Source organism: Triturus cristatus, chromosome 7, assembly GCF_964204655.1.
Source record: "Triturus cristatus chromosome 7, aTriCri1.1, whole genome shotgun sequence".
Classification (NCBI taxonomy): domain Eukaryota; kingdom Metazoa; phylum Chordata; class Amphibia; order Caudata; family Salamandridae; genus Triturus; species Triturus cristatus.
Window position 1 is genome coordinate 1,574,451,056 of NC_140590.1, and position 27,832 is coordinate 1,574,478,887.

At 44.2% G+C, this 27,832-nt stretch overlaps 1 protein-coding gene across 8 annotated transcripts in view; it reads right to left on the reverse strand.

The window, feature by feature from the left end:
• ZMYND8 (zinc finger MYND-type containing 8) overlaps positions 1 to 27,832 on the reverse strand; it is a 420,239-nt gene that overhangs the window by 292,624 nt on the left and 99,783 nt on the right. For 4 of the 8 annotated variants that reach the window (XR_014966852.1, XM_085619411.1, XM_085619409.1 and 1 more), the window contains exon 4: positions 8,599 to 8,691. The exons of the other annotated variants lie outside the window; for them this stretch is intronic. Coding sequence is in view for 3 of the 4 variants with exons in the window: in XM_085619411.1 (XP_085475537.1) it covers positions 8,599 to 8,691 (93 nt within the window). In the remaining variant the exon portion in view is untranslated. The remainder of the gene's footprint in view (positions 1 to 8,598; positions 8,692 to 27,832) is intronic. 8 annotated transcript variants of the gene reach the window in all.

The window sequence follows — 27,832 nt, forward strand, 5'->3', positions numbered from 1 at the left end:
TGGAATGCAATGGGATAGGGGATGGGAAAGTAAAAGGGATGGGGTGGTCTTTGGGATGGGCTATGATGCGAGGTGATGTGATGAGATGAGGAGAGGGTAGGTGGGGTTGGGGTTTGATCTTGTAGCGTTCAGATGGGATGGATTGAGAAGATGGTGAGGTAGGATTTGATGCAAATGGGATGGGGTGGGGTGAGATGTGAGGGAAGAAATGAGATGTGAGGGAAAGGGGTGAGATGGGCATGGTGGGGGTTTGGTTTGATGGGACAGGGTAGAGTTGTGGTATAGGGTGGGACAGGAAGGAGTGGGCCAGGGTGGAATGAGGTGTGATGAGAAGGCAGGGTACAGTGCTGCATGGTAATTGTTACTTCAATGCTGCACACTGGAGAACTGAATGTCAGCCTTGGATACATGGAGAATGTGAGAAAGGACAATTGTAAGAGCACTTTTCAAAAACTTCAAATAAATAAGAGTTATTGGTACCTGAAGCATTACTACAATAAAAGTAAATTGGATTTTTTTTCCAAATTAAATAACATATTCTATAATTACTCACAGAGTGCTCTGGTTATCAACCTTGAAAGGATGAAAGGCTAAGATCCACTTTACTGCGATTCAAACTTCTGACCTGCAGGTAAAACTAGAGGTCTTAACTTGCTGGGCCTTCTTGCTGGCTGCTGACGTATTACCACTCCTCCACCCACTCCTTCGGCATCGTAGTGCAGTGTGTGCACATTTTGAAACATAACTAATCAGTCCAGAAAGAAGTGCGGAGGAGCTATTCAGTTTCACAGTCCCGCAGGTTTTATATTACTAAAGAGAGAGAACGCACATATTAGCCCCACCTTCAGGGGCTGGAGCCTACTTCTGCTGCTAAATTAGCTGGGGCAAGGCTGATTTTGGATATTCGCGCTGAAGAGGAGAGAAAGAGTTGCTTTGCTGCAGAAGACGCAGGGCCTGCGCCACTAAAACATTTTACAAATGCAGTGATCCAACCTCACGAGCGGGCGGTGGGGAGGACAAAAGTTTAAGCATTATCAAAATTTCACAGGCACTTTTGTAAAATGCGAGGCATTTTTTACAAAAGTGTTGATATTGTGATTTTTTTTGCAATCATGAATCCTGAAGGGTTTGATTTACACCTTAAACAATAAGCATGCTAAATCTATTCATCGGTTTCTATGAAATGGTAAATGCAGTTCATCCCGAAAGTTTCCAACAGTCAGTTTATGTGGCATTTAACCGTTTTTCTATGAAATCACGTACAATCCTGTGGAGCAGGTAGGCACAGACTATGGCTGGTGCTTTGAAGAGACAGCCATTGTCACTTGGTGCTGTGTATCTGTGAAAGCATGCAGAACTTCCACAGATCAGACCCAGTGATGGCTCTCTGTGATCTCACTTCCAAGCAATCACCTGCTCGCACACAATCACCTGCTCACTCGCACGCAATCACCAGGCCTCGGGTCATCTACTGCATGCATTAGCTAGGCTGTGAAACAGTGGCGGTCTGTAGCCAATCAGTTCATGGACTGTCCAGTGCATCACACGTGAAAAACTATTTCAAGATGTTATGCACCTACCACATGTTTACTGCAGAATGTGTAACGTCATGCATATGGTTGCTAGATATCACAGCTGAACACTGACACACAGGCTCACCATAAACACATGGCAAGTTTAATTCAAGAAACTAAAGAAGCTATAAACATATCACAAACACACCCTCCTTCACCCCCACTCAGTGGAGTGTGAACACGGAAGCACATTGGAGCAACTGTGCTTATAGCAGAACTCACAAAACTTGTGTACTTTGACATTTTTTTTTTTTTGCATATTTATATAGCGCAAACTCGACCCGAAGGTATTAGAGCCAGGGCCGGCTTAAGTGCTGGTGGCGCCCTGTGCGACGTTTGTTGGCGCCCCCCAATGACCACCTCCACCACCACGGGTATCTCTCGCTAGCACCCTTTAACAGTGACCAAGTCTCCATAACCACACTCTCTCAGATGCACTGAATTAGTTATAGCGCCACTCATACCAGTGTAGGGTGTCCGAGCACTTTGCATCACACACACATTACACAGAGACATAGGAAATGTTACATAAGCCAAAGGACTAAAAGTGTAGGAGTCACATGTCATCCATACTGATAGGCAGTATAGTTTAAGAGTGCTTGGTGTGGAAAAGCACAAACTCCGAGGCGAAAATGAAACCGCGTGGTTGGGAGTTTTCTTTAATAATAAGAATCGATTTCAAGCCAAATTAACCCTTTTTGCAACATTAATTAATGTTCTAATAATGTATACTCTGCAGTCTGTATGCAATTCCAGGATGAAACTTAATAGCTCACTATACTATATTAGGACTTTAAGTTATAAATTGCAAGTAACAAAAGGATGTCTCTTTTGATAGCAGTAACCTGCTGATCTGTTTGCATCATACGCACTCTGTAATCTACTTGGTACACGTTCTTTGCAGCAGGAATATTAACCCTCTGCACCCTCAACTATACAAAATGCTGATCTCTCGCCAGGAAGGTAATTAATCACACGAGTTATCTTGACATTTATGTAAGGCCTGGTAATTGGGGGGAATGGGGGGGGGGTGAAACGCTGCAGCAGGTGCTTCAAAAGCATAATAAAACTTTCAAACACGGCGCTGCCAGGAAGCCAGCACCTGGTGTGGTGACCTCGAGGCTCGAACTCTGGTTTCCAGCACCAAAGGCGATAGTTTAGGCCAGCCGAGGGACCACATCCTCTCCCCTTCATCTAAAATCACTTACTTGCGCCCGGCGTTCTCAGAAAGTGCCGTGGAGGGTCCTCTGGTCTCTGCCCTGCCTGTAGTCCACTTCCCCGAATAATTAACTGCTTCGAGCCTAGGGCGGTACATCGCTTCTTGACTCGCAGATTTGTTTTGTATCTATCTTCTCTCTGCCTGCAGCTCCGTCGGCCTGCCACCACCTCCGCCCGGATCGCTGTCAACCTTGCAGAAGCTCGTGTTCTGCGACGTCACGGGCCTATGCTAGGTGGTGGCGGGCGGTGCGCATGCGCTTACATTTTAAACAGGGCCGCGCGCGCGGCACTGGTGGCCCGTTGCGGCGGCCTTTATAATTTATTTGGGGACACTGACTGACACTACTGTAACAGTAGTGTCAGTGTCCCCAAATAAATTATAAAGGCCGCCGCAACGGGCCACCAGTGCCGCGCGGCTGCCGCCCTAAAAATAGTGCCGCCTGGGGCGGACCGCCCCCCCCTAACTACGCGCCTGGGAGCGCGAGCATGAACTGGTGGAGCTGTGAGGCGTGGGGCGCGACCTGCCTGTGACCAGGGTCAAGGGTCGCCCTCAGACAGTGTCGCTGAAGTTTCTTGGGAAGTAGGTAAATTTGCAGTGAGACAAAGGCGGACCTATAGGACATGAACAGTGACTGGAAATTAGATTTATTTTTCTATCTACAGGTCTTGCATATGAATTCTGTGCAATATGAAAATTCTGTTGGCATGCTGGGCTACAGTAAATTGGTACTATCATATTGGGAGTTGATTGATGCTTCCACTGCTAGACTGGCGAGGCTAGGCTGGCTGTGTGTTTGGGGTAGACTAACAATAGTTCATTTTTTAGAATCCTTAAGGTTCAGAATGTTCCTGGTACTCAAGTTTAACTATTAGACAAACTGCTTTCCAAAGTTTGATATCCATATCACTTGTTGACTGGGATATAATGAGCAGGTTAAGTGTCATCAGTAAAAAGTGGTTTGCAAAGTTGATGATCACCTCTGATCTTCATATGGTGTTAGAGGCAGATGCCGAAGAGCTCCAATAACAGGGGTGATATCTGCACACAAACCTCTTGGGGAATGAGATTCTTGAAATAACAACCAGGCCTTTCATTAATTATATTTGAAAACAAGGGCAAAGCAAACCTTTTGTGAACCAATATTATCCATTTAGAGTTCATAGTTAACCGTTTGTCTCAATCTTACTGATTTAATGGAGGAGAATTGTAGCACAATCACTTTATGCACCATTTCAATGTATAAATGCGAAATACTGAAATAACCACCGTCTCTTTGAGAAATATTAAAGCATGTGTACAATCTACCACCTTAAGGCTGACCACATCTGAAATCAATTTACGTCTTACACTTCCCAAAGGCTTGATCATAAAAGCATGAGTAACTCTACACAGTGTGCAAATATTAATCGGTAGGAGCACCGAGAGCACAGACGCTTCTAGTTTTGAGAGATCCAGGATGAATCTTTCCCCCCTAGAATCTTCAACAAAGTCTGCCAATTTTAAGGTACCAAAATCGGTCAGCCATTATAGGTGTACATTAAGGCCAAGACTCTTTGAAGGATTTCAGGCCATTACCATGCATGAGGTATCTTCATTTCTTAATGCCTTTCCTTACCCACCTTTACCAAATCTTAAATCCTGTTACTTTCATCATTTCGATGAGCAATGGTCAACATTGAGTGTGTGCATAATTGCAGCTGAAACTTTTAGCTCAAGCCTTTTTAATAACAAAGCAGACCAAATATTTCTCAGTCATATGTTGCGATCCAGCATGGGGCATCTGCTGGAAAAGACTGCAAGCACAGTGGCCATAAGTGTGCTATGTTCCGGAACACCAATCTATTTCCCTAAATTCAGCCAAGTGCCTAGAAAGGAGATGTTTACAATGAGCATTAGGAGAGAAAACATGCCTACTCATCCGCACCTCAACAATTCAGCCTAAGTGACGTAACCTGTTAAATCTTTATCATCGATAGTCGGGCATCGTTTGCTGAAAATAGTGATAGAGTGCATGTTTAGGACCAAATTCTAGGATATTAGAACAAAGATGATATTCAGTGATGCATGTCGCCACTTTATGTACAGTGTGGCCAACAGTATATGCAGTACAGCCAACAACAGTGGATATTTCCTTCAGGTACACTGCAGAGATATAACACAGTTTGGGCGACGTGAGCATCCCTAACACATTATTAATAACGAGCACAGCAGGGGCAGGATCAGTGTAGCCAGGGGTGCACCAATCACTGACACAGTGTGCAAGGTGTCACAGGGACTGCAGGAGCTTACCACACTAAAATGTGTAAGGAGGACTATATTATTGCTTGTATTAGGCCTCATGGCAGCCTTGACATGCACTGAAATAACAAATTAATAAAAAACTGATGGGTGGGATGTTTTGAATGTTCTTAGTCACTGGCAATTGCTTGGATTGTTTTCCAGTCCGCCTTTCTTGCCTACAACGCCAGTCCATGCTTACATTAACCAATTTAAAATAAAATGTGGTTTTCTCTGGCAGTAACAGTGCAGCACGAACTACCTGGCCAGCTCCCCCTAGATACACATACAAGTAATTTTTACACTGTTTTCGGCCCTCATAGACCTCATCAGTGAGCTGCAGCTGGAGTTCAATAGCACAGTGACCACACGAGCCACGGTATAAAGCCACCTTCCGAGAAACCAGCTACAGTGGACGCCATTTTAATGAAACGTCAGCACGTCACAAGGCTGATAACAGTTCAGCTAATGCCGGATGCAAGCAAAACAAGGCTGTCAAGCGGTTTCCTCTTGCATGAGAATACATGCAACATTTGCAAATATTTGGTTGCTACAGAACACCGTGCAGTTATGCAAAGGGAAAGTAGCGTTGGACAGTGTAGCAATCCTTCACAAATTATTTTTCATGATAATCTGGTACCGCTAGGGTTTTCACCTTTCATAAAGTGTGTCTTTGAAGCACTAACAATGTTACAACGTTAACCCAAGGGAGGGAAAAGTTAAATAATTTAGTACAAGGGGACCGTAAATAGCTCACACTGCAAACTAAACCAGTTTTAAGTGATACCTTTTCCATCTGACCTCAAGATCGAATGACAGGTTAGTAAAACGTGCAATCACCTTAACCCTCTCTGGTTACAAAGTGATTAAAACAGGTTTCACCAATACAAACAAAACAACGTACACTTGCCTTTAAATGCACCAATGCATAATTGAACGAAAAAATGCACTTCCTTTGTCAAGAGGTGATCAGACTTTCCTTAATTAACTAATGTCAATAAATGCTGACGCAGTCACCAAAACTATTATGCAAGCAGTAACAATACAACGTATCCGCAATTCATATCATATGTTGATCACAAATACATATAAAACCTGTTGACCTTGTTTTATTTTTAATTTAAAAAAATAGTTTATTAGACCAAAGATCCTTTAAAACGAACAACACGGTTAAAAAGCAAAAATACAATAATAGAGAGACCTCATTGTCCAGAAAGAATAAAAACAGAATATTTTCCACCATATTTGAGGTCAAATAAGGAAGAGCCGCATGCAATAAATGTTATGTATGTACAATGCTGATATGGTGACTTGCATGTCTCTGGTCCCAAGATGATCATGTCTGCAAACTCCTGATATTAGAACTTATACACCTGACCTGACCCTTTTAAATGGTGCAGAACAACTTTGAAACTGTCTGACTGTCTCTTAAGAGGATTCTTGATATGTTTCCCCTTTGTCTAGATAATATGTTGTTTAACTATCCCCCTGAATCGATGTAGAGTACAATATAAAGTACTGCAAAAAGGACTTCAGAGCTAGTTGCACTGCTCTGAATACTAACATCTTTACGGGAAGTCTGACACATTCTCTGTGCAGGGTCATGTAACTCTTTAGCTGACCGACAGCACCACCAGTAGGGCAGAGGAGCATAGCCCCCCTTCTCCCTTAGCCGCAAAGGTGAAAAGTAAAATGGTAATAAATTGAATTTATTACCATTTTATTTTTCCCTCTCCCCAGCCGGAGCCATTTCAGGGCGGTTCCACTGCTGCTGACTGGCAGCAGGGGAGTGGTGCTCTCTCCACCAGTTTATAGTGTGCATTTCATTTTGTCAAGATGTTTTGCGATGGCCAGCCTGTCATGCACAATATAAACCACTCCACCCTGCGGTCTTAAACCGCTGTGTGGAAAGAAGGCACATGCCTCCAGTGCCTGCAGGAGCATAGAGGAAGCTCGCTCCACTAATCCTCGCTCTCCTCTCATGCTGCTGAACATTATCAGCAGCATGAGAGCAGCATCTGGTTTGGTGTGGAGGATTCAATTGCTGGGGATGCCGAGGTACTGAAGCAGAGGACAGGAGGGGGCAAGCCAACAGAGTAGGTAAGTACATTTTTATTTTGTTAATGATTAGAGTTGGCTCATGCTTCTGATAGATGGGAATTAAAAAATGTGTGTGCTTTTGATTTTTAGAAAGTCTACGTATGGGAAGTTGTGTTTTGGGCCTAGTTTCTAGTTGCCACTTCAGTGCAATTTGGAGCCTAGTAAAGTTGCCGGTATTGCGTCTTTGATTGTCCCACCAAATATTTGGGGTACCAGCCGTTACTGTTGAAAGCACACTTCTACAATTCCGACTCCGGGCTGCAATAATAACCAAAGAACCATTTGGAAAGTCAACACTGGCTGATGAAACACTTTGGGAAGCCATAATAGCTGTTTGAGTCAATTCCAAATGAGAAAAATAAGATTATTCTATGGCCATCAATTTGCAGTATGCCATCAAATCTGTGTGTGTTCCTAAAACTTTAATGAAAAGTCCAAGATACCAGAGGTGTCTGAAGTATTTGAAATTAGACTCCTACCAGCATTTTGGCCAACATGATGGCTCACTGAATCACTAAGCAAAGGAATACTTTGCTACTTTCGGAGGAACACATCCTTTCATCACAGCCTCAGATTTTCAGGCTCCACCAGTTACTTTTGAAGTAGACTAAAGTACGGCTTGCTGTTTCAACACTTCAACACTATGAAGGTGCAGAAAGTCCGGGAGTCTGCTAATACATGCACACTCATTTTGATCATTGGATAGCTGTGCTACTGCAACACCAGTGTTAATGTTAATTTGTCAATTCTTATGTAGAACTAGATTGTGAAGGTCATCCACTGTCATTTGCGAGTCTAGGAGATCAACCAGTCTTTTAGATAAAGCTAAATAAAATCCTGGCACATGCTTTGAGAACAGACGGAGTCAGTGGCGGCTGTTAGGAGACTGTGACGGGGGGATAGGAAAGAAAAAAGTACAACTTGCCTGCAAGTTGCGGTTGCCAACCAGCCGCCTCTAGCCGCCGCCTCTCTCAGGAACAGGAAGCACCCAGGCTTCCAGACTCCCCTGACCAATCACAACACTGCTGATAGCAGCGTTGTGATTGATCAGAGCATCGTGGTTCGGCGCTCTGAGAGGGAGTGGAAGTCTGGGCAGGTTCTCCACCCAGGCTGTAATACGAATATTAACTGCATTTTCACAGTTTCACTGCCCAGCATTGGGAATCAGAGTCATTTAGTCGAAGTTACAAAGCATTTTGTGGCACTAAACCCAATATATCCTTACAATTGTGATTCTTTATATACTACCTTCAGCAAATCGTCTTTCTGGTCCCTCTATACCAAGTCTGTAAATTGTTCCAAGGCAGCTTGTAGCTTTTCACAATGGGCAGAGGAGCTTGCAGCCCGGAGAGTTCAGGTAGTGTTTCTTTCCTTTCACATAGGGACACTGTCTCTCTTTTTCAGGAGGAGCAGCAAAAATCAACAGACCTGCATTAAGTGACTCCGGTGGTGGTTTCGTCCATACAAAGAGTGAGTCCTGGTCAGGTGGCCTTGAGTAGTTCTTCTGACAATTCTCTGAGGCTGTAACAAAATTAGGTGTCAGAAATACAGGCTGGTAAAGGAATGTAATATTTAAGGGCTTTCTGGACATCCTGTCACTTTGCCATTAGATCATCCACTGTTGAGTTGCCATTATGTAACAACTCAGGTTTTGAGAGAGCGCTGTCCTCAAATGGTTTGTACCTTGGTCCAGAGTAGAATGGCGTTTATACCATATGGATCTTGAACAACAGCAGAATAGGTGAATCACGTTGCCTCAATCTCAACATACTTCTTGGCTTCACAAGGTTAAATATCTTGCCAAAAAGAGGGACAGAATATGCCTTGGAAGAAAAGGCATGGAATTAGGCTGTATTGCTGTGTGGTAAAGATCTACCACCGAGTAAATGGAGCAACAAAAGGTCATGGTCATATGATCACAACTTCTAATCCTCCAGTGTGTTTTTAGTCGGGATGAGGTCAGGAATCCTACAAAACCTTAGACAGTTGTCCAGCCAGAGATTATTGATTGTAAACCCGTGAAAATGATCCTACTCAAGAAAAAAAGAGATGTAAAGTGATACACTACCCCAACAAATCAAGGCGCTACGTAAATTTGCTATGTTAAGGCTTCAGATACAAGCTAGACATGTTTTTTAATACGGAGGAAAAGAGGCTGCCTTTCTGTCTCCATACAAATAATCTCAAGAGGCTAAACCAATAACCTTCTAACAGGAAGTATTTTAGTGAAGAAGAAAAATAAACTTTAAATAATGTAATGTGTTGGGGGGATAGTTTGTCACCAGATTGAGGAGCTTCAGGCATGAAACCTCACGTGATTGTCCCATGATATACTGTGCCAAAGGGTTACTTACCGACATGGATTTACTTTGGCTCTACCTTTGTAATATGCCCTTGTAAAAAAATGAATATTTAATCTTAAATTTACCTCAACAGAAATTCAAAATACTACTCTGACTTAATTAACTATGAGTAGCTAACCATCTAAAAGTATACCATTTTGTAAAGGATGATTCTCATTTGACCAGATGGTGTTGAGAGAACGTTTCCCAGCTTGCCAGCAAATGGGACAATACTATAGAGATTAACTTTGTCACTTTTTAGCAAATATGATTGGAAACATTTCTGAACTATTCAAAACAGCTCAACAGCAAGAAAACAATTCTCAGAGACGTGCGTTTTGAGATGCTTTCTAAACTGCAGCAGTAAAGGGATTTCTCCCCTTATTTTAGGTGCATAACTTGAGCAGGCTTGTTTCATGTTATTTTCCTTTTTGTTTTTGATTCGAACTCTGGCAAAGCTGTTTCTTCTCGAGTTGGAGGAGGGTGGGAGCACACTGCCACACATCCCAACACTCAATTTGCTCAAATGTATCATGGCAAATGCAGTGCGTGATAACACTTACATAAGTAGTAGTCTTACATTTTTCACTCTTTTTGGTTCAGCTTGTGCTGTGCAACTCAAGACATGTGTTTCTGCATTAATTCCTTCATCAGAAGAGAGCAACAAGTTATTTTTTGGGGTGCTGTAAATGCTGTCTAAAGTCCATTCGGGTCTCTGTACCACTCACTAGACGCGGATGAATCAACACAAATTCGTCAGCTCAGTAGCTCAAGGGATCTTTTTCAAACAAAGGGCTGACAAGCTTGTGTTGACGTACCTGCCCCCAGTGAGTGGTAAAGAGACTTCAGCTGCTCTTTACTAATGAAGGACTAAATCCAGAAACAGTCCAGGCTCAGGCGGTCCCAGGTTCCCTGTCATAACTGGTTTTAAAAATCAGGTAGCAGTCAAACATAAATCCAAGTGGTTTTGCTTTTGCAGAGACTAGTGCAGTGAATATGCCTAACTTCATACCAGAGACTCCTTCTAGGAATTGGGCTACTATGGTACTTCTAGTTTTGAGGATGAGTTCAGGCTTTTAAGGGTTCGGTCCAAGGCAGCCTTCTAACATCCAGACTTGGGTGAAGGATAGTTAATCTTTGACTCAAAGGATGTACGTGACTGTAGAAATAATGGCATACAGGTCAATCTTTATAACACAGTTGGGAAGGAAATCTTAGAGGATCCATATACAAGCTGATTATCACGGGGGCAGCATCTTAGTTGCATTCCACATGTCTGTAGCACCTTCCGACTACTCTTTTAAAATAAGTCCCACCACTTAACCACAGACTTAACACAAATATTATGTTCTTTGGGAGAAGCCCATGTAAGCATTCTTGGTTTATAAATGGGTCAAAGAATAAAACTACAAGAGATTATTATTAATGGGCATTCAATTGAATTCAAATTTATCTTGACTTACTCGTTTTTGATCCAATGGTGATTAAATGTGATAGATCGAAGATAGAAATTTGTAGATTTCATGCAGCCTAGAGAGTGCTTTCCTTTACAACTGTTATTGGTATTTAATAGCAAACAATTAAATCTTACATTACTGTCCTGTAGATTACAGAGCAAAATGCAACAAAAGCATTGACTTGATTAAATGCATTTGCATGATACATTTAAACTGAGTTGCTGTATGCTACAAATAGTAATCTGCATAAAAACAGACAGAATATCCAATGTAAAGTTAGCAGATGAGTTGGTCCTAAATTATTTTTTAAGCTCATGTTACAAGATTATCTGGAGCTGGCTAAATTTAATGTCTCATTTGGAACAAAATAAATGGAGAAAATCAAAATATTTTGAACATTTGTTGAAGTATTAGAAGTGGAGGGTATGCGGACAGTCTGTTTCTCTAAAACTAATGTTTACAGCACATATTACTGGTAATATAAAGCAAATGGGTTTTGAGGAGGACTGTCAGGCTGTAAGTGTATCAAAAGGATGGCAACATTTTTGTCTGCTCTTGTGCATAGTGTAGTCAAAGTGCTACCATTGAGAATTTATGGGTTAGACAACAAATGTTTCAGGTTTAGTTTACAGTAGTCAAATGTATTACCTCTAACAAACATTCCCTGAAAATGCAGACACGTCTTGCCTCTGAAATACAAAACAGAGCTACAGGATTAGCCAATGCTTTCTTTTCCCCACATACCCATTGTGCATGTTGTTTTAAATTAACTAAACAACTGAAATTCACCAGTTATCTCAAGTAACTATAATTTGTGCCCTGACGTAACTACAACTCCTGCCCCCATGCACAGTTTTGTCATCAATTGTGTCATTTCATAGGCTGTAGTGATGTTATCAATGAGGGCATAGGACATGTCATGGGTGATGTAATATTTGGGGCAATTAGCAGTGCATGGTGACGGCGTGAGTTATAGTTATTTAGGGCATGTGTTGTAGTTAATTGAGATTACTAAAGTGGTGAATTTCAGTAGTTTTAGTTGTTTAAAACAGTATGTCTTCATGAACACAGCCGTGAGGGGAGACGGCTCGCTGCTGCAAACCACAACCCCCAGGAGACAGTGGGACCAATGCTACGCCATTTCCGCGCCCGGAGGCACGTTATAACGACCGGTGGGCTCCCGCAGTATGCACCCGTCAGAGCCCAGAGGAGGCCGGGCTGGGCACACCCACCATCGGTTTGAGTAAGGTACGAGGAGCCTAAATACAAAAAGGTACGCTTTTACGAGTCGAGTATGTCCTAAATAAAGAAATTCATATCGCTGAAAAACGCCTCTCACTGGACACCTTTGTTAGCCAGAAATGGTCTTGCTAGGAGGTATAAGTATGGCTAAATCCCCTATGCCCTCCAGGTTGGAATTATCAGTCTGCTGTTCCTCCAAGCATGGCGGAGAAGGGGGTTCAACCGATCCCATGCCTTTACTGAGTGGCCATGATGCTATAATCATAGAGGAAACAACAGGCATTGTCTTGCGAGGGTGCTATGCATTACCATCCTCATCATCGGAATCACCCACTATGCAATTAGCCGGCTCTGTGCAAACCCCTGAAATTTGGTAACTTCCTCCCCGCCAGTGGATTGTGATTTGGAGGGTAGCGAGTATTCATTAAGATCCAAAAAAACTCGGAGAGATGGTGTGTCAAGGCCGCCTATTGTAATTATCAACAAGCCACCCGCAAAACGAAGTCGTGGCGGCACCTCACTAAAGTATAAAGCCAGGTCTAAGCAACCAACTACAAAACCAGGGTCTTCGGGACTAACGGTGACAGAAATTGATCAAGGCCCGTTTACTGCTAGCAAATCCACTGGTATTTCCTGTATCACTGTGGGCCCCGATAGTGATGCTAATCATTGAAAATGACTAGAGACTTTGGTCACCATTTTGCTTAATCCTCTCTTAAGTAAATTAACAACAATTGAGGAGCGAATGGGCCTGATAGAAAGGCCAGGGTGATGTCAATTAAATTGTATATGCAAAAATCCAAACCCCAGCCCTGTAGTAGTCTCAGAGGGTTCAGAACCAGCGGTAATTAGAGGGCCCCAGGTAGGGACACAAAAGGTAGAGGGTCCAAAGCTACCAGGGAATACATCAGTTCTATTGCCAGCTCAGGGAAATAAGGGAAGTAACAAGTTTAATAATAGAAATCACAAACCTAACCCCGGGAAAGAACCCCCAGTAATCGCTTCAGCAGGTACGGTTACTGATTTCGGCTAACCACCGAAGGTGTTAATGTTAATGAAATTTATAGAGCGCAACAAATACCTGGAGGTGTCCTGGCGCTTACTGATTCAAAAACTGATGCAGGCCAGAAGTAGAGGGACGCCTAATCCTTAGAAAAGAGCCAGGTTTTTAATTCTTTGCGAAAAGGCAGGAGCTCAGTGATAGTTCTCAGATGGCGCGGCAATTCGTTCCAAGCCATTGCTGTGCCGTGAACAAAGCTTTTGCCCCCCCAACGGGCTTTCTTTATACGCGGCACCTTGGCCAAGAAGGCATCTTTAGACCGCAGTAATCTGCCTGGGACATACCAACACAGTCTCTGCTGTAAAAATTCTGGACCCATGCCATGTAAGGCTTTAAAAGCCAAGCATAGTACCTTGAACTGTATTCGGCTCTTGACTGGGAGCCAGTGTAAGGCATTCCTTTCCTTAGAAACAGACTACTGATGGGCCAGTCAAGTCATTCCTCTAACAGCCGCATTCTGAAGTATCTGCAATTTTTTTAATCCTCTTTGTTGTATATTGAGGTAGAGTCTGTTACAGTAATCCAGTCTGGCCATCACCAGCGCACCATATGATGCAAGGCCAAAACCAAAAGCATCTATAATTGGGGCCAATGCACTAACATAAACATTAAAAAGAGTCGGACTAAGTGATGATCCTTGCGGGACCCCACAGGGCAGTGAAAAGGGACTGGACTGAAAGTCTCCAAGGGCAACCATCTGTTTCCTGTCTGCAAAGAAGGATCTAAGCAGATCTCAGGCCTTCCCTTGAATTCCACAGGTATTTAAACGGCTCAGCAATATAGTGTGGTGAACCGTATCAAATGCTGCGGACAGGTCGAACAGTATCAAAGCTGCTCTCCCTCCCTGATACACCGCAACCCTGAGCTCTTCTGTGGCCTTTATAAGGGCTGATTCCGTTTTGTGACCTGGCCTAAAGCCATACTGGGTCGGGTCAAGTACTTGAGACTCATCCAAGAACTGGCTGAGTTGCATATTCATAGTTTTCTCCACCAGTTTAGCCGGTAAGGGAAGTCTGGAGATCGGACAAAAACTACTAGGATCATTTACCGGGAGATTTGGGTTTTTTAGGAGGGGCAGGACCGAGGCCAATTTCCACTGACTGGGAAAAAGCCCCGTTTCAAACATAAGGTTAAAAATGGTTGAAAGCGATTCCGCAATAGGACCCAATGCCAATTTCATTACCTTTACAGGGCAAGGATCAAAAGGGGATCCCGACTTGGCTTCCAATAAAAGTTTATGAATCTCTCCGGGAACTACTGGCCGGAAGTTCTCAAACACCGGGCTGAGCGCCCTTTTAGGGGTGAGGGTCTCTATATAACCGTTTATATTCCCAGCACTAAGAGTGCTAAAGGCCGTGTAAATGGATTCTACCTTAGCTAAAAAGAATTTAGCCAAATCCTCACAAAGTCCTTGGCTAGACTGAACTAGCACCGGCTTTGGCAAGGTCAACGAGGTCACCGTCTTAAACAGTTCTTTACTAGAATTTTTGGATTTCCAGATCTGAGCGGCAAAATAAGTCTGACGGTTACCTAACCCCGGGAAAGAACCCCCAGTAATCGCTTCAGCAGGTACGGTTACTGATTTCGGCTAACCACCGAAGGTGTTGGGAACAGAGTCGGAAGCCCCTCAGCAAGGTGTGGGTCGGTGGCAGTCTAACAGAGTGCCGGTCATTTTATTTACCGCAGGCTTCTTCCCCACTTACATTGATTTGGGGAAATGTCCCACCTTTGGAGGAGGGGCAGTTGGAGTCCACCACGCAACTTATGAATAAATCTTTGCACTGGTTAACCTTTCAAGCAAACATAAGCGGGATTCGTGGGATCGGGGGGGACACACCGAGTAGCCTAATTATTATGGCTAGAAGAGTGGAATGGTTGGGACCTACTCCTAAAACCTTGAGGGGAGATTGTGTGATTTTAAATTTTAATAATCAGGCAATGCCACATTTTCTCACAGACCAACTGTGTTGGAACTCACGATAGCACCGATATTAAAGCACTGCCTTATGCGTTCTTTTTTAAGCCACAACACAGCCAGGGTAGTGGAACTAGTGGATTTGGTGGGTCCATGGGGAGGAAAAGACTTAAACCCAGTGCTCAAGACAACTCAGGTGGTATGGGAGTAAGCACTGAGAACCGATTTGCCCCCCATAGTGGGTTGGATTGTTGTGACTGACTAATGTCAGACTTCCACCCCAGTACTGGAAATAAAAAAGAGTTAGCAGGGTATCCAACCACCCAGCCAGACAAGGGGTGTATGATCAATCCACTATGCAACCAATCTAGTAGTTTAGAATTGCTGGTACCGTTGTGCCCCGCATTGTTATCTTATATTTCCTGGAATATTGCGGGTTTACAGTCCAAGGTAGAGTCACATGATTGGCAGGACCTAATACAGCAGTATGATATCTGCATATTCCAGGAGACGTGGTCAACCAAACCATTAGATCAGTTGGGTTTTTTAATTTTGTTTAAACCGGCACTACAGGGGCTGAAGGGCAGACCTGCGGGGGATTAATCATTTGTGTAAAGCTGAATCTGGGATGTAAAATTAGTATAGTCCCTATTGACAGTCCAGACATTATGGCCATATGCCTACAGGCCAACAGAAATACGGAAATATTGATAGTTAACATCTACGCAAGGGGTCTCACTGGGGGAAGACAATCAAGTACAGTTAATTGCTTAGAAGATTTTTTGGGTGGATTGGCAGGTATCCCCAAAATAGTGATAGCGGGGGACTTTAATACCACTTTCGAACCTCTTGGTAGAGAAGACTCAAAAGTGACAGATGAAGAAGATGCACTTTGGAGTGTCCCTTGCCTAGAGATTCCCCCTATTAAGAGATGGTCCGAGGTTACCCTCCAATTGAAGGCATTGTGTATGGAGGGGGGCTTAGAGCAGTCAATGTTCGCTCACCCTCCGATAAACATAGAGCCAACACCTTTAATAATGGGGTGAGATTACTGGTCCGATTTTTGTGACATGGAGGTCATGGAGCGAGTGGAAAGTGACCATATTCCTCTCTCTTTAAAAATGGAAATTAAGGGTACTCTACAGCCATCAAATCCATCTTTGCTTCCCTCTACTAGCGAAGTTCAGCTTTGCAGAAGTATGAGGGGGTAAAATGGGACACTGTAGTGTCTAGTGAAGCTACACTCACTGACATAAGGACAGCAGTCTCCGAGACTCTGGTAGAGCTACGTGAAACCACACTACAGTCTGAAATAAATGAAAGAATAACAAAGCTGCATGAGGGTCTGTTTAGTAAAATAAGCACCTTCTTTTTAAAACCAGCTAGTAGTTTAATTAACCCCTTCAGTGCCCCGCCCTTTCCCCGCCCTGTGCCGGCCGTTGCATTAACGGGCGGGGTTCATGACGAGATAGTCTCGTCATGGGCACAGCGCAACCGCGCTCCATGACGAGACTATCTCGTCATGGGCACTGAAGGGGTTAAAGGAAAAAGTAAAGATACTATGTGGTACAATAAGGACTGTAGGGAAGCCTACAAATCATTGGCTGCTGCCATAAAGATGAACGATTACACTGCAGTCAAGAGTATTCGGAATGAATTTAAAATTGTGCTAAATAAAACAAACTAGCATTGGCATAGCCAATAGGTCTCGCATTTGGGACCTTGTAAGTGTTTAGTTAATATCCTTGGTGCAACAACATTAACTGTTGCATGGCTAAGCACTTATACGGTCCCAAAGGCGAGACCTATTGGCTATGCCAATGCTCGTTTCCTTTGATCTATGACCAGCATTAGGCTGAACCATGAGCTTTCCATCCAATATTGGGCTGGTCCTCGTTGCAGCCCTTCAGTATGCCGATCATACAATGCTGATGGACTGCACGCGGGTGGGTTTGTCATATTTTTTAATCAATATCAAAAAGTATAAAGTCATCCGCATATACTTGTGGTCAAAACTAATATAGTTGTTTCTGGACATGGGAAATCTAAAGGTGCCAGTTGTTACATAAATGGTTATCGGGTTCCACGATCAAACAAGTTCTGGTACCTGGGGCTGTGGTTTGAACACCTGGAGAAACACAAAAAAATATCTTATGGGTTTGAAGAATAAAACATACTTGGCACATGCATTAAGAAAGAAATCTCTATTTAAACTTTCCATGCCCCACTGTCGCCTCAATTTCTGCTGTATTCAAACCACGTTTCTGCCTGCAGCACTTATGAAAGAACCTAGGCACATGTTGGTAAAGCCTGTGGGCTTTTAGATCTGATGGACTGTCAGCCGATTCCCTCGCTGTTCAATCTTAAGTATCAGCCTCCCAGTTCCAGATTCACACATATCTGGCTTTACGTGTGCTGGAAAGTGATGCACAAGGGCAGACATTCGGTTCATGGGCCAGGGTGAGAGCAGTCATCTAGAAGAATCAGTAAAGGGCGTCCTATGCTATGGCATTAAACCAAAGCATGCCTCATTGACGATACAATTAGTTTGCAAGTGCACTGGAGAACTAGGATGTCTACGGAGAGCGAGAGGGGTCATGCCGTGTGAGCTTTAAGGAGGTGCTGAAAGGCAAAGTTAGGAAAGAGTTTTGTGGTGGATTTCTTTTAACTAAGCCTAAAAATCTGTTATCTCTACCTTCTTTTGTAGTATCAAAATTCACCTGTCGTAAATTCATTGGATTGCGTCTTATGTAGCTCTTGCTAGCAGAGTCACTATTGTACATCCTTTGTATGCATGAGGGTGGAGTTTGAGCCGACAAGACACCTCAGGAACACTTTGACGCGTGCCAGGAGTTTAGTCATATCACACCTTGTTTAAGTGGGGATCACCATGAACGCATAGGACCGATAACAACATTTCTGGGCTTTACCATTAATACTTTGATAAAAAAGTCCTCTGTCATTGCGCAGCTAAAAGCAATACTGCTGTGAATTTAATATGGCACGGGGAGGGGCTAGCTAGAGTACTGTATTTATTTTTTGGGAGGAAGAACAGGAAAACAGCAGTTTGTAGTTGTTAAGGTGTACTCTAACTTAACTTGTGTCATAATAAGTCCATAGTCTGTGACTTTGAAGAAAGTTTTGGCTGCTGCTTTGACTAAGATGTGTTGACTTTTTTGTAAGAAAGGGTCAGCAGTGTCTGAGCTAGCCTGAGATTTTTTTTTTCAAATGTTTTAAATTGTCTAAATAAGGCAGATTTATTTTATTTAGACATCGAGTTGTCATACTATAATAATGTTAGTTATTCAAACTATAAAGATTTGACAATGATAAAAATTCCAGCATGTCAAATGTTGCTTTCCCAAAAACACAGGATTGGCTGAAAGGATCATTCATGAAATGGGGCGGATACATGAGCTCCCCATCATACATCACCATGAACTTCGAAAGTCCACAGCCCTGTGCCCTATAATGCACATTGGCCTTTGACTCTGAATTGTACATCGACCTTTGCCAGCCCAATGAACACACCTAGTGGGCAGCTCATGGAAAAGGCCCAGTGATCGGCTCATGCAGAAATCAATGTACGTCATACTAGAACTGCTCCACGTTTACACACTTAGGTACATACATCTTTAATGCTCACATAGGCCACATCAAAGTGTGCGCTCCTGGTGTACAGCACCACACTGCTGCATGACCATCCTGTGGTCTACCGATGCAATCTTTAATGTGTCTCATGCTGCACAGTGGTATGTATGACTGTTGGTCTGCGTGCATTGTATGCATGTAAAACATATTGTTTTGGCTGTGTATGTGGGTGCCTGTATGTTTGTTGGACTTTGTGAAAACAGGTCTGTCAGCCTGTGCATACGGGTTACTATATGTCAAAATATCGACAACAAGGCATTGTGCTTCCAAATGCAAGAGACCTTTATGAACTATAAATGTTTCATGAAAGCACTCTGCTGCACTCTTTACTACACCAGTGCCTGAATACACGAGGAGCCAGGAATGTAAGAGCAAAGAAGAGAAACAGATGGTAAAATTGGGACGACCAGTAACGAGAGTGAGTAAAAGAGAATTGAAAAAGCCCGCAAAGGCAGACAAAAAGGAAGGAGGAAAAGGGGCAAAACACAATGAGAGAACTGAAAAGGACAGGAAAAGGAAACAAAATGACGAGGAGAGGGGGAGGTGCCAAGATGGCGATCGGGACGGCAGCGTAGGCTCCTGGCTCCGTGAACCTCCACATCCCGCACAGATATCCTGCATGAGATCCTTAGCCTGCGCTACATGCCCGTGTTGGTGGTTGAGAGCGGCGACCGATCGTGTGATTCTGAAGTTTCTGGCGGCGGTACCGCCGGAGAAATGTTCATTTGAAGTTTACGGCCTGTGCAACCCTGGAACCGGGACCTCGGGTGGACAACATGGCCGGGTAGCAGTTCAATAACAGCGGCCATTGGTGACTGGGTGGAGTCGGAATACCGGAGCGGTGCGAATATTGGCCTGAATTTCGCTGTGGTCATTCCTGCCACTGAGCGTAGCGGAACGAGTGCATGCCCGAGGTGGCAATTCCAAGATTCTTCGGTAATTGCCTGAGCCCTCGCCAGTGAGCTGCTCGGACGCTGCCTGTAACCCGTCCCGATGTTCGCGGGCTACTCCCGAATTTTCGCGGGTACTGGTCCAGGGTGAGGATGGCTGTTACCTGTGACCACACACTGGACACATATTTTGCCTGCCCCCGGAACCCTGTTTGCAGTGACATGGAACTGGATGCGCTTGTGCCTGAGTCCCGGTCCCAATCTGGGGTGGAACTACCCTGCGGCCATCTTGATAGGATGGAGTCTATCATCCTGTACACTGGGTCTCAGCAAGATTGGGAGTGTGTGGCGAAGAGGAGCGGGCGCGGGGAGCTGTGCTGGGGTACGGTGACCTTCTCGAAGCTCTCAGTGCCCTTCATTCCACCCTGGTTCACGGCGCCCGGGTATTGGGGAGAAAGCTTGATGGTATCGCGTCAGCGTCGGAACAGTTGCGATCTGCCTGTCCCCAGGTACATAAGGATCTGTTTCACTTTACACAGGAGGAAAGTGTCGTGGCCGCCCCTGTGAATAAGGGAAAGCTGGAAACTTCGGACAATGTGGCAGCGTGTGGTCGGCTGGCTGTGGGTTTGGTCTGTTCCGGAGGTTTTAGATTTGAGCAGAAGGTGGTGACTTTGTCCCACGCACGGCCTCCGGCGACCCAGGCAATATTCAAGCAACGGTCGCCTGCTCTGGCTGATTCCTCCTTCCTGGACCTTGTGTGCAACGCATGTCCTGGGGCAGTACCGGGAAAGATGATCCTCCATGATGATGACTGTGTTGGTATTCAGCGACGTCCACACTACATGTGTGTGTCGCTTTCTGGTCTTTTTTGGACGCTCCTCTTCCTCGTCACATTAGACATGGCAATGGGTCGAGGGGTATGCATTGGTGGATTCGCAAAGAGAGGCCAAGGATAAGGCTGATCCTTCAGAGGTTGTCATTTAATAGGCGGGCGGGCACGGGGGATGCGTGCTCTCACGGCATAACTAATAGTGTAGTAGGTGAATAATGCTCCCCATTTCTCTTTGACATGGTCGATTTTTGTTGTTTACTGTTTACCTTGGGGAGGAACATATTGTGCGGGAGGGAGAAGCCGGGGGCATGTTTGAAGGCCCTGCTCCAGTTTATTAATAATCTCTCCATTTCCCCGTCAGGTGGGGTTTCCTTTCTTTCTCCTTTTTCTCTGTTTCTTCTATATTTCGGGTCTGGTTCTGGGGCGACAGGCACACTGCTGGGGGGGGGAGCCGTAGTCATTTGCAGGGGTGCAGGGTGGGGGGTTGGGGGGAGGGGATTTTTAGTTTTTTACTTTGTTTCCATGGCCTCCTTTCTCTTCTCTTATACTTCTTTGTCTTTTCTTTTCTGGGGTCAGTACGGTTGGTTTCCTTCGCTGTCAATCACTGCTTTTTCATCTGTGCCGCAATTTCCGTGGTGTTTTTTGGGTCTTAGGGCAGGGGACTGCAGGCGCAATTGCTCGTGATATTCCTCCACATCCTGAACCTCCTGTTTCAGCGCCATTGACTTGATCGATTGCTGTTTATTGTTGACGTTCACTATTCTGCCTGCCATTTTTCGCTCCTGGGAAATTGTTTGGCACCTGATCCTTCCATCCTCTATTATAAAATGAAAACCTTTTATATCCTGGTTTCCTACTAGTGCTGTTCAGTGGCCAAGAGTATGCTAGCATGGAGAATCTGCTCCCCGAGGTGCTGCATGTGATTAAAATTTGCTTTCTGTTACTCTAACTGCTTAGCGGCCGGCCCCGGGGGTTGTAGGCCCATACTTGTCTTTGGTTGAAATGTCAATAAAGGTTTTAAAAAAAAAAAAAAAAAAAAAAAATGATGAGGAGAGAACCTGCAAAAAAACAGGAAGGTTGACAGGTGGAAGGAGACAGAGAATTCAGATCCATTGACACAGAGCTAGACAAGTGAAAATAAACACAATCCTTTAGAAATGACAGAGAAAAAAATAGTAAACAAGCGCACGCGAAAGTTAAAGTCATCGCGATCGCGATGCACTTAATTACCCGTGACGGAGAAAAGACAGATGGCGGCTGCGCGTGTTCACGCGCACATGCACGCAAGCATGAGGCCAGAAAAAGCCTCTGGTAGCACTTTGAAAACCCCCTTACTATAAGTCGAGCAAGCAGCACTGCTCTAGGCTCGACCTAAAAAGGACTGGGACGAACAGAGGTGGGCAGATCTCCATCAGGCGAGCAAAGATAGTAACTCCCAGTCTTTCTGGCATCCGGTAAAATGGAGGTTGGGGGGGCAAGCTCCTGCGCCCCATAATCATGTAGGCCCAGAGGAGTGGGTTTCCCACTATGCAACGCAATTTGCCTTGGAGACAGAGGGCGAAACCAAGGATGTTCTTACCACCTCGCTTTCTGGCACAGTACCATTATTTGATATTAGGGAAGCTGAAATAGCTCTGAGTTTAGTTGCCAACGTCAGAGCACCAGTTCCCGACAGCATACCGGCCGATCTGTTTAAGAAAGACAAAGTAATCTGGCAACAATACATACTCCTGTTAGTGAATGCCATAGCTAGCGGGGCAGCCATCCCAGTCTCATGGAAGGGGGAGGAGATTCTGCCAATATTTTTTTTTAAAAAGGAGACCGTTCGTGCCCAGGCAATTATAGACCCATCAGTCTCATAGATGCCATTCAAAAAATTATGGGCAGGATGGTACTTAACAGGATCCGAGAGTGGATTGATGACAAAAATATATTAACTCCACTGCAGGCAGGATTTCGTACAAATGTAAGTACAATAGACCAGGTATTTCAGTTTGTTCTGATCTATAGGCGGGTTGTTGTGCTGGCTGGCGGTACGATCTATGCAGCATTTGTGGATTTAAAATCCGCCTTTGATCTGGTTTCGCGCAGCAAACTTTGGAGGGTATGTAAAGATCTAGGTATGCCTGCAGAAGTGCTATTTGTTGTAGAGCAATTACATGTAGGAAATTTTGCCCAAGTACGCTGGAGCACCCACGGTAATAAAACTGACCCATTACCTGTATCTATCAAGTGTGCGTCCTGGCGCCGACCCTATTTTCATTATTTATTAACGGGGTCGTAGACTACTTCTCCGCATTTCCCACAGACGCACCATCTCTCGCAGGTGTTACAATTCCCATACTTATGTTTGCAGACAATACTTTGATCATCTCTAAGACCCAGAGTGGTTTGCAGAGGGCCTTATTAAGATTTGAGGAGTTTTGCAAAGATCGCGGGTTGGAAATAAATGCGGATAAAAGAAAGTTTATGGTCTTGCATAAGCATAGAGCTATTAAGGGCAGGGCGTTTCTTAATGGTGGATTATTGGAGCAGACTGATGTTTTTAATTATCTGGTGATCACGTTGGGGAATAGACTCAACTGGAATCCCCAGATAAACACCTTGGCCCTAAAGCATAGCCATCTAGCCGGTGCTTTGCTGAAGGAATTTAAGACCTCATATACCCAACCCATGTACCCTCTACTTAAGATATTCAATACCAAAGTATTTGCTTCCGTTACTTATGGTGCAGAACTCTGGGGTTTTAGTGACAAAGACATTAGTCCTAGCTCAAAATAAATTCGTGAGAAGTGTGATTGGCTTGCTTCAGAGCACTCCTTTAAAACCAGTCTTTTACAACCTAGGCTACAGCAGACTGGAAGAGATTGCCAAGTTCCGTCCAATAGCGTACTGGCGGAGACTATGGACTAAACCAGAGTTGCATCAGTACGCAACAGCTCTCAAAGATGTTTGGGTCTTAGACACCTCAAGTAAGATCAAATGGCTGCTAAACATAAAAAACACACTGGTTAACATTGGTCTGCGACACTTGTGGGATGAGCCAGAGAGCCAGGAATTCCCCCCAAAGAATGGGATGAAAAGATTATACTGGTCTATGGTGATAAGAAATAATTTAACTACCTCAGATCAGAGCCCTCGTCACTGACGGGTACATTTTTAGAATTTAAGTACTGTCACAAATACAAGCAATATTGGGATGCCATCACTAAACCCACCGATGGACGCCTTTACTTTCAAGTCTGGGAAGGCACATTACCCCTAAATGCATTTACATGCAAGTGGCATAGGGACAATGAGAGCATGTGCAAGTTGTGTCCAGAACACGAGGAAACCTACTCTCATATCTTATTTGTTTGTCCGGCATACCAAGCTCCACGTAAAAAATGGTTGCACCCCTATGTAAGAACATGGGTGTGAGGAGTAGTGCCATCGCCTTGAGAATACTGTTGACTGAGACTGGTATGCTGTGTGTAATAGCGATTGCAAAATGTTTGAGTTGGACATGGTCAATTCGGGAAAGAAAAATGGAAGAAATTGGCATTACCACTACAGCATACCAAAATCAGTGTTTGTAAAGGATTAAATTATGCATTAATGGGTGAGTGGATATTACATAGTAAAGTGGTTCCTTTTTAGGTGTCGACCTTGCGATCGCAAAGCGAGACTATAGAGAGCGGGTTTGAAAAGTGCTCCCAAAAAGCGGATTGCATGGCTAGCACGCGCACAATCATGCGCATCGTGCGGCCATGCACTCCCCGCTTTTGGGAGCACTTCAAAGGGTCCGCTCCCCCGCCTGGAATGCGCTCCCCCGCCCCCAAGCGCGCGCGACACGCTCCGCCGGGCTGGTTTACTTTGCTCCATTTGCCGTGTGCGGGTTTCGTGGCCGCGGCCCCCGCGCTTCGGATTTCAGCACGCATACACGCATAACTTTACTTTCATTTCCTCGGGCCGTGCGTCGGATTTCAACACGCATAACTTTACTTTCATTTCCGCAGCAAAATGCCATATTCCATTTCCAGGTGCCTTTGATAAGCACGGTAGCAGTGAGCACGGCACAGATTAATTGGTTTGTCAGCGGAAATGCTTGTTAATATTTTCGATGGTGGCCAGCAGCTGAGGGATTTGAGCGCGTCATATCGGGTCTGGAAGCAGTGGTCTTGTAAAGCGGTGAGTTTGCAGCCCCCCATTTTGGGATGACCCTGCGAAATAGCTTGTGATACTAGGCAAATATTCTTGATCGCGCTCATGCCAAGACTGTTGCACATGATTGTGAGCCGAGGCTGCGGCATAGATTTACCAGTGGAATAGTTTAAATTGACTAACAGGCCCAAAGTATTTTCACCACGCAGAAGTCAGCGTCTGATTTGCAAATTACCTGATAACATGAGGCACGTAGGTTGTAGACGCAGTATATGACCATTTGTCATGTACCCAGTGCTCTATCAAAGTGCTATAAGACCTTCGGATCGGGTTCACTCTACTTGCTGCATTTTATAATAGTTTTGAAGGGGGAGTTTTGTGATGCTCATTAAGTGTGTTTTTGTTGATTAACAAGATGAAAGTGTTTTTGCCATGCAGAAGCGCAGCCAGATCTTGATGAACCGCGCATGCTCCACGTCATTCTCGTGCATCACTTGCACCCTAATCAGGCCCTGCTCCCACTACACACTTTCTGAATACAACCCCAGGCAAGACCGCATATTGCGAGCACAGGGCCTCTAGCAGCATCTGTCCCGCCTTACCGGCCTCTCACGTTTTCCGCCTCCAGACCCCACTCTGCCTGCTGCCTCTCTTCCTCTCTCTACACCTTCCTGTCTCACTCTCTGCCTCACTCTGTATCCATCTGTCTTTCTCACGCCCCACATGCATGTCCTCTCCATCTCTTCCTCCTCTCCTGGTCTCTGCCCTCTCCTCTTTCCCATTAAACCCAGCTCTCTCTACCGCCTTTCCCTGCTTGTGTGTATCCTCTCTTCACGTTTTCACTCATCTCTCACACGCACATTTTCGCATTTCCATTCCATCAGTAGAACCTATATCAAATCCATTGTCTTGGTCTCCTCCCGCTTATCCCTTTCTCTCTTCTATGTCTGTCTTTTTCTAAGCATCTTTCCAGTCTGCGACTGCCTCTTTACGTATATTTTTTTTTCTTTCTGCTAGTTTCGCCCTTCTCCCTCTAGCTTTGCTTGTCTCTCGCTCCTCTCTGCCCTGTTGGTCCACATGCATCCCTCTGATGCTCGTCATCCGTCTCTTGACAGACATCTAGTTCTGGACTCTCTGAGCTCTGTCCTTTGTTTCTGTCATGGAGTGATCCATGTGATTCATTCACCCGCACTGGTTTTTTTTTTTGCCCACCCTCCTCCTGTGCACCCAGGCTCCTCCCTCACCAACAGTGTGTTTTTACTGGTGTGCCAGAAAAAAACGGCACAAAGTCATGTATTGATTTAAGCTTGCATTCATGCACACTATTTGCTCCACGTACTTCGCTATTCAGGGTCTCTCTTGGTACAGATGTATTGGCTTGCAGCATTCTTTTCACATGTTGCTTTGTCACAGTGAGTGCTTTGGAGGTGATTCAAGTGTCACTTTTTGTGATTAGATGCCATGAAAGACTTTCTGTAATACCACATCACGAAATACAAATATTTACACTCCATTACACTTAATCCCACTCTACATAATTGCAGTACACTCAATACCAGATTACTATCCACCCAATTCAACTGCACACATGACACATAATTCCACTACACATCCGCTCCACACCACACTATTCCACGCCACAAATACACATATTTACACTCCATTACAGTAAATCCCGCTCTACATAATTGCGGTACACTCAATACCACATTACTATCCACCTAATTCAACTGCACACATGCCACATAATTCGACTACACAAATCCGCTCCACACCACACTATTACACAACTAACATTTTCAATCAAACCCACATAATTCAACTACACACCACATCCACTCCATAAACATAAGTAAAAAACATTTGTCATTTACAACACCATTAGCTCCAACTTTGACAAATGCGAGACCAATTGTATTGCAAATGCTTAGCATCTTTGCATTCCTTTCTAAAAACAGACACACCAAAGGTTTCAATCAAAATGTGAGAGTTTAACAATGGATGTGTGTGTTTTTTTTCCCCTCCCTCACCCACTCCCTCTTTCTTTTAAAGGTTTTGTGCTGACTAGAGCTATTGTCATCACACACACTAGGCATGCACAAAGACACGTACAGGAAAGGGCTTTTAGAGAGCTCTTTTCAGCTGTCTGTGCAGCTGGTTTTATGCAGGGGATAAACGGCTTGACTGTCGCCACTGGTATAAACCCAAACCATATTGTGGTTGTAACTATCTATACATGTATATCTTGTGCTCTGCCTGTTACCAACATCCTAAACAATAGTGACATTAACAAAGCCACTTTTACCATTTGTTTGAGATTACAGGAGACTCGTCTAGTGGCGTCTTGTTTTGCACGCAGCACAATTACAACACGGGCCCAGATACAGCTAACATCTAAGAAGCTTCTAGCAGGCGACTGTGAAGGCCATAAACCCCCCCTTTCAGTCTGAACACTAGGGACTGTAAACATCAAGGGGCCTTCATGCGGAGCTCAAAGACCTCATAAATCAGGTGCTTATCTCTGGGAAGCTCATTTCTTAGCTGCCCTCTAAGCAGGGACAGGAAGGCAGGATTACGGTTACAGCAACAAACAAGCATTTGCAATGCAATAGGTCTCGTATTTACGCGAGTTTAAGCTATAGGCATTGTAAATAACAATGCCTTTCATTTAGGTTTTAAATACAAAAATAAAAGGCATTGTCATATGCAATGTCAATAGCTCAAACTCGCGTAAATGCGAGACCTATTGCATTGCAAATGCTCGTTTTAGCAGGTGGCACTTCTTATTTACTTAATAATCTTCCCCTTATTTGTGACAAACACTAAATTCTGTTTCTAGTGTATTCGTCACTAGTGTCACATAAGGTTAAGGGCTCTAAGATCATTAGCCATGTTTAGAAATGCTAACTGTATTATGAACTTTTAAAGTATTTTATCATCTTAATTATAAAAATTAAGGCCTTTTTAATAAGATTGTATTTTTAGATTTGTTATGTTAAGATGCATATTTATTCATGGAGATAAATCGGTCCTCTTTATTGTAAAGTCTCTTATGATCTTAAATTGATCGAAATAAAGATTGATTGATTTGATTGATTGACAGTATGCCTTAACTGTCATTTTCACCTAA